This window comes from Excalfactoria chinensis, chromosome 21, assembly GCF_039878825.1.
Source record: "Excalfactoria chinensis isolate bCotChi1 chromosome 21, bCotChi1.hap2, whole genome shotgun sequence".
NCBI lineage: Eukaryota > Metazoa > Chordata > Aves > Galliformes > Phasianidae > Excalfactoria > Excalfactoria chinensis.
Genome location: NC_092845.1, coordinates 3752726 through 3765698, shown reverse-complemented (window position 1 = coordinate 3765698; position 12973 = coordinate 3752726). Strand labels below are relative to the sequence as shown.

The window sequence follows — 12973 nt, the reverse complement described above, 5'->3', positions numbered from 1 at the left end:
ACGGGACCACAAGAAGCTCCCCAATCCCCCCCCACAGCCTTGCTCATGGTCACAGTGCAACTATGGCCCCCAACCTCCTGCCCCCAGCACTGCCTGGCAGCCCTGGCATGGCTGAGACACGCAGAGGATGGATGGGGACTGTCACCCCCATAGGCTGCAGCATCCCTCCCCCCCGCGAGCGAGCGCCGCGCTCCCAGGCAGCCTCCCTCCCCGCCGCTCATTCTGCCTCATCCTTCTATTTCAATTAGTAACAAATGATTCCTAATTACTCTCATTAGTGCCTGCGCTGATTCCAATGCCTGATTTACCAATTATGGCTCGGATGGAATCTCTGCCCGGGAGAGGAGTGGGAGCCTATGGGATGGGAAACAGGGCTGGGGGGAGCCCCCCCCCCCTGCACAAACCATTTGATTTCATCCCATTGCAACCACCACATCCCCAGGTCCTGGCCCTCACCCCCTCCTGGGGGAAGGGAGCAGCACAGCCCCCAGCAGCCCAGGAAGCACAACCCCCCCCCTATTCCCACTGCTGGGAAGCAGGGAAATGTGCTGAGACAGCAAGACTGGCTCCAGCCACAGCGTGCACTACCATCCATCCCATCTCTGCCGCAAGAGACACGCAGTGGGGACCCTCATGGCACCCACCTGGTACTTGGGGCCAGCAGCCAGCAGCTCGCCCTCTCGCAGCCAGGTGACGATGGGCTTGGGGTTGCCAAATGCCATGCAGGTCAGGGTGATGCTGCTGCCCTCCTTTGCCTCCACGTACTGCGGTGGTGTCTCTGTGAAGGTGGGGGGTGCTGGGAAGGAAGCAGAGCGCTGTCACCCTCCCCATCCCACACATGACCGCTGTCATGCAGTGGTACAGAGATGAGGACACCTTGTGAATCCTTTCTCCCTAGGAAGGGGCAGGCAGCACCCAAAGGCTAACAGGGCTGGAGCTGCAAGGACAGCAACGTCACAGCGCTGTATGGAGGACCAGAACCCCTCTGAGTACACCCTATGGCACCCTCTCCTCCCTGGCATCTCCAGGGCACAGCACAGCTTTCCCCCTTCGCTTCCCATCACACATTAACTCGCTATTGTCAAAACATAAGAAAACACCGCAGTGCAGATCGAAAGACTCCTCTCTGATTAAAGGAGGCTGGCAGGATTACAGCCCGCCCCCAATTACCAGCAAGTTGTTAAAGCCCACTTTCAAGGAAGACAGGTTGGCAATTTAATCTGCTTGGGGGGGGTAAAAAAAAAACAAAAAACACCCCAAAATTAAATACATCATATTTTGTTTCTCCCAAAATGACTTTGATTTTCCCCAATGAAAATTAAGCATCCTGATGCGTAGGGGGAAAGCCACGGCCCTGCCCATGAAAGCAGCTCCTTAACCCTGCAGAATTACAGTGATTATTTTCTTATTAAGGCCCTACAGAAAACACAAAGAGCAGCACAAGGATGGGGAAAGCACACGGGGTCACCTCACCCCGCTCAGCCCCACGGTGTGGTGGCAGCACCCAGCAGCTCCCATTCCTCCTAGTGCCCTTTTTGTGCTGGGAAACAGGTTTGCACCAGCAGGTGGTGACCAGCCAGTTCTGCAGGGCTGGGAGGTGAGGCACAGCCCAATGCCATTCCCCAAGTGCTTTGCAGGGTCTGTGCACACTGTATGGTGCAGATGGAGCACACACCATCCTCCTCCTGCATCCCCACACGGCCGGAGCTCCACCAGCCCTTGCACACGCCTTCCTCCCATCTCACCCCGCGCTCCTCCTCCTCCTCCCTCCCTCCTATCCTTCCCAGCCTCTCCGAGCTCATTAGAGGACAGCAGCTCATCCCGCATCGCATCGATGGAAGGAGGCAGCAGGCAGGGACAGCCACCGCACTCCATGCCCTGCTCCTGCTCGCTAATTGGGCTCAATTAGGCAGCTCTGCACCGTGCCATGGCCCTCCTGGAGGTGCCATAAGTGGCTCAAGGTCAGGCAGGAGCTGCAGCCCCTCCGCAGCACAGCACCCTGCCTCCCAGGGCTAAAAATAAAGACAGCTCCTGACGTGCCAAACGACAAGTTGCTAATTAATTGAATGCGCAGCACTAATAAAGTGGAAAGGGGGGGGAAAAAGAAGTCAGCGGAATCTGAATTTCAAGAAAACAAAGATTTGGTTTTCTGATTTGTTTGTGAAGTGGAGATGAGGGCCCTGCCCTGCCTTCTTGATGCCCAGCCTTTAAGCTTTGTGTAATTAAATGGTGTGATTACTAATAAAAGTTTGTCCCTGTTGTGAGTGATGTTCCTGCCTGAAGTCAGTCTGGATGGCTTCTCTGTTGGTTTAAAGGTGCAGATAGGATCTAAGTCCAGCATCAAAGGGAACCCAGCCCAACCCCACAGCAACTCTGCACCTTGCGTGGCCACACCGGAGTCCTCCGCCTTCCCCAGTCAAAGCATCATCCTGCAGAACAGCCTCAATGCACGGTGGTGATGGGGACCTGGCCCCTGCTCCTGGCATTGCTGCCCAGGCCATCTGCAGCTCCCCAGGTCTGGGCACCTGCCCCATCACCCTCTGCCAAGTGCCAGCGCTGGCAGCCTGCGTGCTTGGGCTCTGCCAAACCTGGAGGGTGGCTGTCCACCACTATCACCTATCAGAACTACAAAGCCATGCACAGAATCACACCCTGCAGCCCAGCCTGCAACACATGGAGGGGGGTGACAACAGACAGGGTCTGGTTTTGACCCCACATCTCAATGCAACAGCAACCCTGTCCTCTATCCCACCCCTATCCCATCACCATCTCTGTCCACTCATGTATACCATGCTCCCAGTACAGCTGTGCTCCCCAAGCATGCAACCTTCTGGCACATCCTATGCCATGGATGATGAGACAGAGGAACAGCACCGGGCTGGACGTAGCACCGCACCCCAACACTGCACTGCTGGTTGGGACTCACCATTGACTGTCAGGTGTACCCAGCTGCCGTTGTGGAAGGTGTCGTACTGCTGGTCCAGCATCAGCACTTTGCACTCGTACCAGCCCTGGTCCTCGGAGCACACCTGCTCAATGCGCAGGGACGCCTTGTCGTGCAGGCTGGCCCTGCCTGTGGGGAGAGCACAACCCATCAGCTTTATGACCCCAGACCCTCCCACCTCACTCTAACTGCCCCCAGCATGCTGAACGCCACCAATGCATCCTCACAGGAGACACCTCAGTCTCCGGCATACCCGAGATCCCCAAGGTGATGGTGCACTGCGATGGGTCCACCCCCATTGTGCCACCAGCCCACAGAGCATCTCAGCCTTCAGATGCACCTCCAGCCACACGGGGAAGGTGACACAACGGTGTGCAGCCACGTGGCTCTGCTGGAAATACCACATATGTCTAGCCACCAGTGAAGGGAGATGTCCCCAGAGGGGACCAAACTGCTGCCTCACTCCCCCGAGCTTTGCCAGGATCACAGCTGCTCTGGGGCGCAGCAGCAGCCGCTGCCACCACGTATCACCCTGAGTTTCTCTGCCTCGGTTGCTCCCGTCCCACGCAGCCCAGCTGGCTTCCTAGTGCTGCTGCTTAATTAAAACCAACTGGGTGGAAAGAAAGCGATGAGAGAGAGAGAGAGAGCGTGCACACGGCTGCCGATAGAGGAGCAGATTGAGCGGAGCCAGACGCACCCCAGAGGAAACAGCGACCTCCCGTCCTCACCTGCATACCCCGGGTCGACATGGGGAGGGTAAAACCCAAACTTGATGAAGATGGGGATGGGGACTCCAAACTTGAACCACTCCACCACATAGGGAGGCGGCTGTCCCGTCAGCGGGTGGATGACGTCGCATCCCAGGATCACGCTCTCGCCAGCGCGAGCGGTCACAAACTCGGGTTCCTCCCTTGAGCCGAGGGCACCTGCAAGAGGATGAAGGCAGAATTGGAGGCTTTGGGATGGGGAACCGGGGAGCTCACCCTGCTGCACACCACTGTGCGGGCAATAAGGCTGGATGGAGATGCCAACTGCCACCCCCAAGGGTCCCACCACCCCAAAACTAGAAGCCAGGCAAGCTCAGTAAGCAGCACTGGGCACCTGCAGCCCTGGGATGTGGGCATCTGAATGGCCAAGTCCTCATCCTCAGTGTCACCAACAGCCCCAGGCTTCAAACCCAGCTTCAACCTGTGGGGCAGGGCTGGCACTCTGCCCCTCACCCTGTCCGCAGCAATTAAAGCCTTTCTGCTCCCAGCAATGGTGCTGCTCCACCCTGGCTGCAGCCTGTTATCATCCTATGCTTTTCATCAGCACAAAGCTCAGCATCCTCAGTACGGCTTTCACAAAAGGAGACTTGCACCCAGGGCAGGGAGGTCCCCATTCCCAAGTTACTGCTTGCCTTTCCCACACTGTAAGCCCTGCAGAACAGCAGCTCAATGCCTTTGTGACGAGAAAGCACCAGCACAACCAGCATGTGGGAAGAGAGCAGCTCCAGATGGGCTTCCAGAGCTCTCCACAATCCCCCAGAAACAGCAGTACAGGGGGAGGGGGGGGCTGATGCAGCACAGGGCTATGCAGCAGCTCCACACACCACCCATCCTGCAGCACTGCAGGCTGGGGATCCCCAAACCCACAGCTGTGGTGTTTAGCCCTACCTATGAGCACATCACGGCAGGGACCCCTCGATCCTACATGCAGCCGCACACCCATGGCTGCTGCCCGCTCCCAGGTAGGGATGCTCGGGGAGGGATGCTCGGGGAAGCACGTTCCCACTCCTCCGCGCTGCTCTTCGGGGCCGCCGGTGATTGGCGGCGAGTGACATCACCGCTTCCCCGCCGCGGGAGCCGAGCATCACCGGCTATTTTTGGCTCTGGCACAAGCGCGTACCGGCGAGAGGCCCGCGTCGTGCATCCATCCACCCATCCATCCCTTCCTCCACCCGGCATCCCGGGGCTCTGCCAGCCCCAACCTGCTCTGTGCCACAAAGCAAGGCAGCCCCCACCAAGCCAGGCATCTCTGCTTCCTTCAGCACTGGATTAGAGCTGGGAATGGGGAGGGCTGTGTGCAGAAGGGAGGGTGAAAGCTCCACAGTGCATGCAAGGAAGCTTTACTGCATTGCACTGCTATCGAGGTTTCTGCATGGCCCCACGGGGGAAGGGAGGAGTGGGGCCACTGTGATCGCTTCGCACCACCCCAGTGGCACACTCGCACCTCCCGGGCCCTGTTAGCTCTGCATTGCTGATGAGCCCAGGCATTTGCACCCTGTCAGCAGCAACGGTGGCAGCTCTGCCCCCATGGTGAGGAGCTGCAAGGAGCCGTCTCAGCACCAAAAGCATCCCCAGCTCCCCACGCCAAGCCCTGGGTTTGCTCCTATGCACGGGGCTGTGGCAGAGGGATGGGTTTCAGGGCAACGCTGGGATGCGGCCAAGCTCCCAGCAGGAAGGGAGACAGCGCTGGGAGCAGTGGGATTTCCCCCCGGCTGCCCGCAGCCCCCCTGTGCAGAGCGGGGACAGCAGCTGTCACGTGCAGCTCAAGAGCATCCAAGGACAACGCTGGCCCAGCCTCCCAGGCGCAGGCTGCTGTCTCGCCCCAGCGGGTCCCCAGCACCCCACCAGGCACTGCATTGCCCACGACCTTCCAAGGGACACCCCTCCTGCTTGTATGAACGCAGCACAGAGCCTCCTCAACATTCCCTCACCGCCCCCAGCTCCATCCCCCTGCGAGCACAGAGCCCCTTACCCAGCACTCCTCCTATCCCAGGGGATGCGATGCTGGTTTTCAGCTCCCAGAAACCTAACAGGGCATGGATGGTGCTGCAGGGCAGAGCACTGCCATGCATCCCTATGCCGAGGGGATGGGCCCTGAGGGAACCTCCTGGTACCACAACTGAAGTCATTTGCTCCTGGGCACTCATCTGCTCCCAGAAGTGACCCCAGTGACTCCCAGTCCATGGACAGACCCAGCGCTGACCCTCCACCCGCAGCCTCTGTGCCAGAATGCACACAGAGGAAAATAGGTCAGTGCTGGCAGTGCTGCACCAGGGTCTCCTCTTCTGGCATATGACCACGTGCAGCAAGGCAGCCAATAGGCCACGTGGCCAGCGAGCCCCCAGCCAAACAGTCCCACCCAAGCTGAGAGCTCAAGGATGGACACTCAGAAACCCCATCATGATCTTGTGTTCCCAGCTGCAGAAGGGAATGGGGACAGTGCCCAGCCCTCCACCCATTAGAAAGAACCAGGGCTGCCTCATCCCAACCTGCAAACGCAGCCCTGGTGCTGCTCCTGACCCTGCTACATGCAGGTTTCCCTTCCAGTCCCAGCTCCTGAGAGCATAACAATAATGGAGGCTGCAGCTTTCCATTAAAAGCAGCATTTCCCACCCTCACATTTGTGAAGAAATGCTTGAAAACAACCCGCAGACGCCAGAAGAAACAGAGCACAAATAGAAAGGGTATTTTTAAACAGACTTGATTTTCCTAGCCAAGTTCAGGAGGGGGGTTCGAGACATAACCTGGGGCTTTGAGACCTGGGTCAAAGGAGAGAGCCACTGCAGGGATGCAAACCCCAAATGCCCCCATGGCGCAGCGGCTCACATTGAGCTGGGGATGCTCTGTGAAGAAAAACACACAGTCAACAGGCTTCATCATCAGAGCAGATCCAGGAAAAATAAAGGCACACGGCGTGCCAGGAGGCGAGAATACAAAATGTGGAGGTGGAGTGGAACACGTCCCAGAGGGAGTGGGAAGGCTGCCATCTCGTAGGGCGATGCCATCGTGGGGCTCCCATTGAGGCTGGGACTACCCTTGTTCCTTGCTGGGATCCAGGAGGGAAGTAAGGATGCAGCAGCAATGAGGCTTGGCTCTAAAGACTGGGATGTCCCATGGGATGTGCTCACACAGCACTTTCTATAAGGATGCTTTGCCTGAAGGAAGGAGACATCCTGCTGCATTACAGGCAAAAAGAACAGGGCACCATCCTGCTGTCCCTGTCCCCAGGCAGGAGCCCTTCCCCCAGCTGAACAGCAGCATCTGGTTTTCTTTCAGCACGATTCCTGTGTTTTAAACCCAATTTTCCAGATGGATGGACTGCGCTGCGTGGAGGTCAAGCGACGCACCTCAAGGTCACGCACAGAGAGGCAGTGGTGGCAGCCCGGGATGAGCAGGTTTGCAGCAAGGTGGCAAGCTCAAACCCCATGCACGGGGACAAAGGACATCCCATGTGGCATCAATGCCATCCCCATGGGGACACGTTAAGTGTGTCTGACCGCTGCCCATGCACCGTAATGGTGATAGGAAGGGTAGAACTGTGCTGTCAGCCACTGGTGTCCCCAACAAAAGAAGGACGTTGGATTTTAGGGGGGTCACTATGGCACTCCCCAGTGCCAGCTGCCCACCTCCCCACACCAGAGCATCCCAACACCCAGAACTATCTCACAGTGCTGAGCTGCAGCAGATGCTGGAGCAAAAACAGCCCCAGGGAGACCTGCTCTGCATCTGGCTCCTGCACAGCACGCGGTCCTCTCCATCCCGATGCCATCCCAGTCTTCCAGCTTAATATCAACTACAGCACAAGCACTCTGTGTGCTGACAGCCGAGCCACCCGCCAGCAGATCCTGAATCATGCTGTTCCTGGCGCAGGCAGTCCTCCCACCAATGCCAGGAAGCAGGAGGAACGGAGCGATGCGTGCAAGGCCAGCCGGGCACCCAGAGCTCCATGCTCAGGAGATATCTGCCATGAAGAAAGGAAGAGGGGATGCTTCCATCATCCCTATGGGAAGGGAGCGTGCCAACGGCACGGCACAGAACACAGGGGGCTCACGCTGACCTGTCCTGCAGCAGCTCTGCAGAGGGATGGAGGCTTGCAGGGTCCTCCCATCATAGGAGAAGCTGCATCATCCAGTGGAACAGCAATGGAGTCAGAAAATCACCACAGCACAAATCCAACGCCAAGCCGGGGAGCGCGGCACACACATCCATCCCTGTGCTTCTCATCCAACGGAGCACAGTCCTCCAGGAAAGGATTGAAACGGGACCAACCCGCTGCCCAATGCTGCTGCCAAACCATCCCCGTGCCAGAGATGCAGCACCCGAGCTCCAGCACCGCCACGGGAGGTGAGCATCCCCAGTGCCAACATCCTGGTGGTTCACCCAAAACCGAGTCTAAAAGCCCTTTGCACGCTGTGCTGTGCCATCTCTGCAACGCCACGCCAACAGGAGAGGGAGGAAAGCCCCAGCATCATCACAGCCCCAAGGGAACGCCAGGAGGCCGGGCCCCCCGACACCCACTGCCGCCGCACTCCAGCACTGTCACGTCTCCACTCTCCTCCCCCTCACCATAAGAGGGGATAACGCAGCCTCGCTGAGCGGATTACTGCCTGGAAAGCCCTGGGAGAGCCTCACCAGGCCAGGGGGCTGCCCGCGGTCAGCAGGACTGTGAGGGGTTGTGGGTCAGCCCTGCGAGAGGAAGAGGAGGAGGAAGAGGCGGTGGCAGTGGGAGGGAGGCCGGCAAGGCAGGGAGGGCTGAAATCTGGTGCAGGATGAGATCTCAGCCCACGAGCATCATCAGTCTGGTAGCACAGCACTCGGGTGCAGCAGCTCAGGATGGACAGACCCTGCAGAAGAGCCCAGGGCCGGCAGGACACCGACAAAGCCATGCAGCACTGCCACCAACCGCACGCTGACGGCTCCCTCCCCGCAGCCACATCGCCAACAAACGCCATCCCCATCCACCGCCGAGCGATGCAGGGTGACAGCCACCCACCCACGGGACTCCCTGCTCCTCGCCCATCGACTGCCGCACCCCCAGCACCGCTTCGGGCAGGGAACACCGCAATCACCCCCCAGCAAAGCCCCCTTCTCCGCATCGTCGCGTCCCCATGCCCACACTGCTGCATCCCCGCGGGGGCCGCGCACCCCCCGCCCGCTGCGCCCACCCACACATTACTCACAGCGCGCTCATTCATCACGTCGGCTCCTCGCCGTACGCAGAGCAGCCAACCCCTGCAGCTCACTCGCCCGTGCCAGCCCCGCCACCCCCTCCCCATTAGGGTAGCCTCATCTCATTAGGGACAGTCCCCTTCTGACCCCCCCTCATTCTAGCTGCGGGGATGCCAGCACCATGAGACAACCCCACAGCGGTGCCACCGTGAGCTCGGGGAGCCCCCACGTCCCCATAATTAGGCTTTGGGGGCAGCCAGGACCACCCTCCCCTCCCCCAACCAGCCGGGAGCTGCTGCTGCATCAGCAGACAGCTCGCGGCTCACCTGCTCCCTGCAGGGCTGGCGGCTGAAGGCAGAGCAAGAAAAGCAGGGTGAGTCCCTGCTGCTGTCTCCTGCCTGACCTTGGACAACCCTGTGCCTCAGTTTACCCCGCGTGCAGCAGCCACCCAGCGAGGGAGAACGAACCACAAGGGCTGCGGGGAGCAAAACTGCCCCCCAAAGTCTGCAGGTGGGAGCACCGACTTCATAGTGCAGGGAAAGCAGCAAACCCCTCCGCATTTCTCCTTACCCACCTCCCCTCCTCCTCTCCACCTTCCCCCGAGGCTACAGCCCTGCAGGGAAGGGCATTCCGCATTCCCTGAGTTGCAAGGAAAAAAACCAAGGGTGCAAAACCAAACCCCGTCCAGGTCACATCCCCAACAAGGGCTCGTCCCCATTAACTTCTCCCGAAGAGAATTTCAACGCCCGGAGCGGAGCCGCAGCTGCACACCCGCACCATTTGCGGCACCGCAGCGTCCCGATGTGCAGCCTCTGCTTCACCGGGAGGTCACCGCATCAAGCGGAATAAAGCAACGAGACCCTTCCCGCTGCTCTCACCCGTGCACCAACAACAGAGGAGATGCAAAACCCACCCGGGGGGCGCGCACCGTCCTCCCCCCACCGACCCTCCCTGCAACCACCCGACCCCCCCGGGGCACCATCCCGGTGCAAACCCCTCCGCGTGCACACGCAGCCCGTCCTCACCTTGCACGCTCAGCCCGCGGGCGCCGAGCACACTTGCTACCAAAGCGGCCACATACCAAATCATAGTACTACCGGCCCACGGTGCGCAGCATCTTCCGCCCGCCGGGCGGCCCGGCCGGGTCGGGTCGGGGTTGGCCGGACCGGGGCAGGGTTCCCCGTGCCGCCGCGGGGCTGGCCGGGCCGGAGCAGCGGCTCAGGGCCGACCGCCGGCCGCCACCTCGGCTGCGCCCATCCCGCCGCCGTCGCGCTGCACCTGCCTCAGCCGCTCGGCGCGGCGCGCAGCCTAGCCTGCGCCCTTTAGCGGCTCGGTGACGCCCCCGCCCTTCTCTCATTGGTCTCTCTCCGACGGAGTGGGCGGTGATTGGCTGACGCTGCGGCCCGGGCCCGTTTCAAGGTGGGTTGGCGCGCACGGGGCCCCGCGCCGCAGTATCATGCGCACTGCCGGGTGCGCCGGCACGGCCCGGCTCGGGGTCACCTCCGCCCGCGGTCACCCCCGGGAGCCGCCCGTCCCCGGGATGAGCCCCCCCCCCCCGGGATGAGCCCCCTTCCGCTCCCGATGTGCCGCCCGTCCCCCTGCAGCGCCACCTTCCCGTCCCCAGGCGGTGCCAGCTGTCCCCGGGCAATGTCACCTCCCCGTCCCCAGATGTGCCACCTCGCTGCCCACCCCCCCTCCCCCGTGCCACGCCACTCTCCCCTGTGTCACACACACATCCCACAGGTGTCACCAGCTCGGTGCCAACGCCACCCCATAGCACCAGCTGTGCCACTACCACGTCCTCCTGCCATCCCGTGCTGCCCCGTGTCACCTCTACAGCAGCTCTGTGCCCCCCCTGTTGCACACAGACACAGCTCCATGCCATTTCCTTGCACCCTTCCCTCTCCTCCCTGCCCACCTCTCCTCTCTGCTGATGCCAGATGGGCAAGCAGCCTGGCCGGCTCTTGAGGAGAAAAACGGGCCACTGCACTTCCCATGAGGTGACAGGCAGCCTGGGAGGGACAGGCTGGCACAGCCGTGATGCCTACACTGACGGGAGAGGGTCTGGAGCAGCTGCTGGTCCCTCCACCCCTTCTGCTCAACCCACCCATCTGCAGTGCCACCGTCTATTTTGGTCACCATTCTGATCCGGATCTTCTCGATGGCTTCAGCTGGGGCGTCTCCATGCATTCAAAGAAAAATAAACATAATGAAGGGCATTGATTATACATACACAACAGCCCAAGGCAGGAGGAACCCGGAGCCTGTGATCGATGGGGACGACCCAGCCCCACAGCCCTGCCATCCATCACAGAGCCAGGAATATGGCTTGGGTTGGAGCGTGGCTGCTGGTTCACACCCTTGTTTTTCCAGCCTAATTTGCTAGTTTTATAAAATCCAGTCCCCACTGTTTTCACACTTCTCTCCCTCTCTATTTATAGCCGGGTTTATTTACATGAGCAGGGCACTCCGTGTACTTTCCCATCAGTTGGCTGTGGCAGAGCTGACAGCAAGCAAGGAGCACCCGGACCCTCGGCCACAACCCTTCTGCAACTGGGGATGGGCCCATCCTCTAGTGCACAACTGGTGCCACCCCAATAGGGTCAGCACCTTCCTGTCTCAAGCTCTTCCATGCCACTGGCCTGGGGATGCCCATCATTCCCCAGCTCAGAAGATCACAAAAATGGGGGGGGGGGGGGGGAAATGTCATTGCAGAGCAGAACCTGGTGTCGCAGCCCTCTGCCCCATGAGCAGAAATGGAGAGCAAAGCAGATCATGAAGGGCTGAGTCACTCAACAACTGCCCAGTGGTACGTTTACCAGTTGGCCTTACAAGAGGGATAACAATGTCATCGTGTTTGATTCACTTTCTTTTCTGAGAGGTACTGACATTGCAAGTATATGCAATGACAACGCATGTACCAAGAGACATTGGAATGCAGCTTTCCCCATGGCACCTTGGGCAAGACCTCTTGGGCTTGGGATCACTGGGGAAGGTTTGAGAATAGGCACAAGAAACTGGGAATGAGATACAAGATGAGGCTGGAAATGGAGTTGGGCAGCCCCGGGAGCAGCGAGGCTCTGGTTCAACCTCTCACGTGGGGCAGTAAAAAGAATGAAACAAAGCTCTAGTGCTATGGCACAGTGAGGGCACGGGCTGCCAAAGAGAGCCTGCTTGCTTGTCTCAATTAACCTGACGGGTCACAGAGAGGTTGACCTGCAGCACAGCATCCCTGGACGAGCACAACCTGCATGGACCTGGGCTGCTGCAGCCCCCGCCGAGCACACGTATGGGATTATTCACAGCCCCCAGCATTTGCATGATGGAGTCACGAGTCTCACAACATCTGATCTCCCGGGAGAGCTGCCTCCTGCACTTCAGGAGGCAACGGCCCACATTTGGAAAGTGGGACTCGGTGTCTCACAGCATCCCACATCGCCCAGCTGTCACCTCCTCCCCACCCTGGGAGGGGACCAGGAGAACGGAGCATACCCCAAAGAGAGGGACAGCTTTGGGGCAGAGGCATGCAGGAGCTGAAATGCTGAGACAGCCTGCAGCATCACTGCCAGCACAGGGAGAGAATGCAGAGCCCTGCGACGGAGCAGGCAGGCAGGCAGCTCAGTGCTGGGTTCCTGGCCCCGGTGGCTCATTGCCGGCTTGTGACTCCAGCTGGCAAGCAAAGAGCAGCATCCTGCCATGCCTCCCCGGCTGCACGGCCAAGACGTGGAACAATCCACCTGTGGTATTTCAGAAAAGACACACTAACTTCTGTGGAGTGGGGTCAGCTGAGTCACGTTAACAACTTTTTTCCTCCCTTTAGCAGGTCTCCAACGTAGCTGATGAGTAATCAGCCCACTAATAGACTCACTCACACAGCACTCCCTGTATCAAGAGGCAGCAATTGCCTGCCTTGTCTGATTAACCTCAAAGAAGGATCTGGCTCCGGTAATGCGATACCCCATCCTTATCTCATCCAGCCCAAACACGGCTCACTGCAGCCAAACTGGAAAAGAGTGCCCACAATGGGAAAGGCTCAGGGTCCACATCCCATCACTATATGGGGAAGAACCCATAGCCATCATCACAGGACCTT

General features: G+C 59.5%; 1 protein-coding gene across 14 annotated transcripts in view; it reads right to left on the bottom strand.

The window, feature by feature from the left end:
- IGSF9B (immunoglobulin superfamily member 9B) overlaps window positions 1–10161 on the bottom strand; it is a 39802-nt gene extending 29641 nt beyond the window's left edge. For 13 of the 14 annotated variants that reach the window (XR_011905740.1, XR_011905741.1, XR_011905743.1 and 10 more), the window contains exons 1-4: window positions 9906–10161; window positions 3673–3870; window positions 2927–3073; window positions 645–796 (exon numbers count right to left, since the gene is read on the bottom strand). Coding sequence is in view for 8 of the 14 variants with exons in the window: in XM_072355126.1 (XP_072211227.1) it covers window positions 645–796; window positions 2927–3073; window positions 3673–3870; window positions 9906–9969 (561 nt within the window). In the remaining 6 variants the exon portion in view is untranslated. Of the gene's footprint in view, window positions 1–644; window positions 797–2926; window positions 3074–3672; window positions 3871–7768; window positions 8399–9905 lie in introns of those variants that run through there. The other variant, XM_072355134.1, reaches the window with a different exon arrangement.
- Window positions 10162–12973: the final 2812 nt, after the last annotated feature.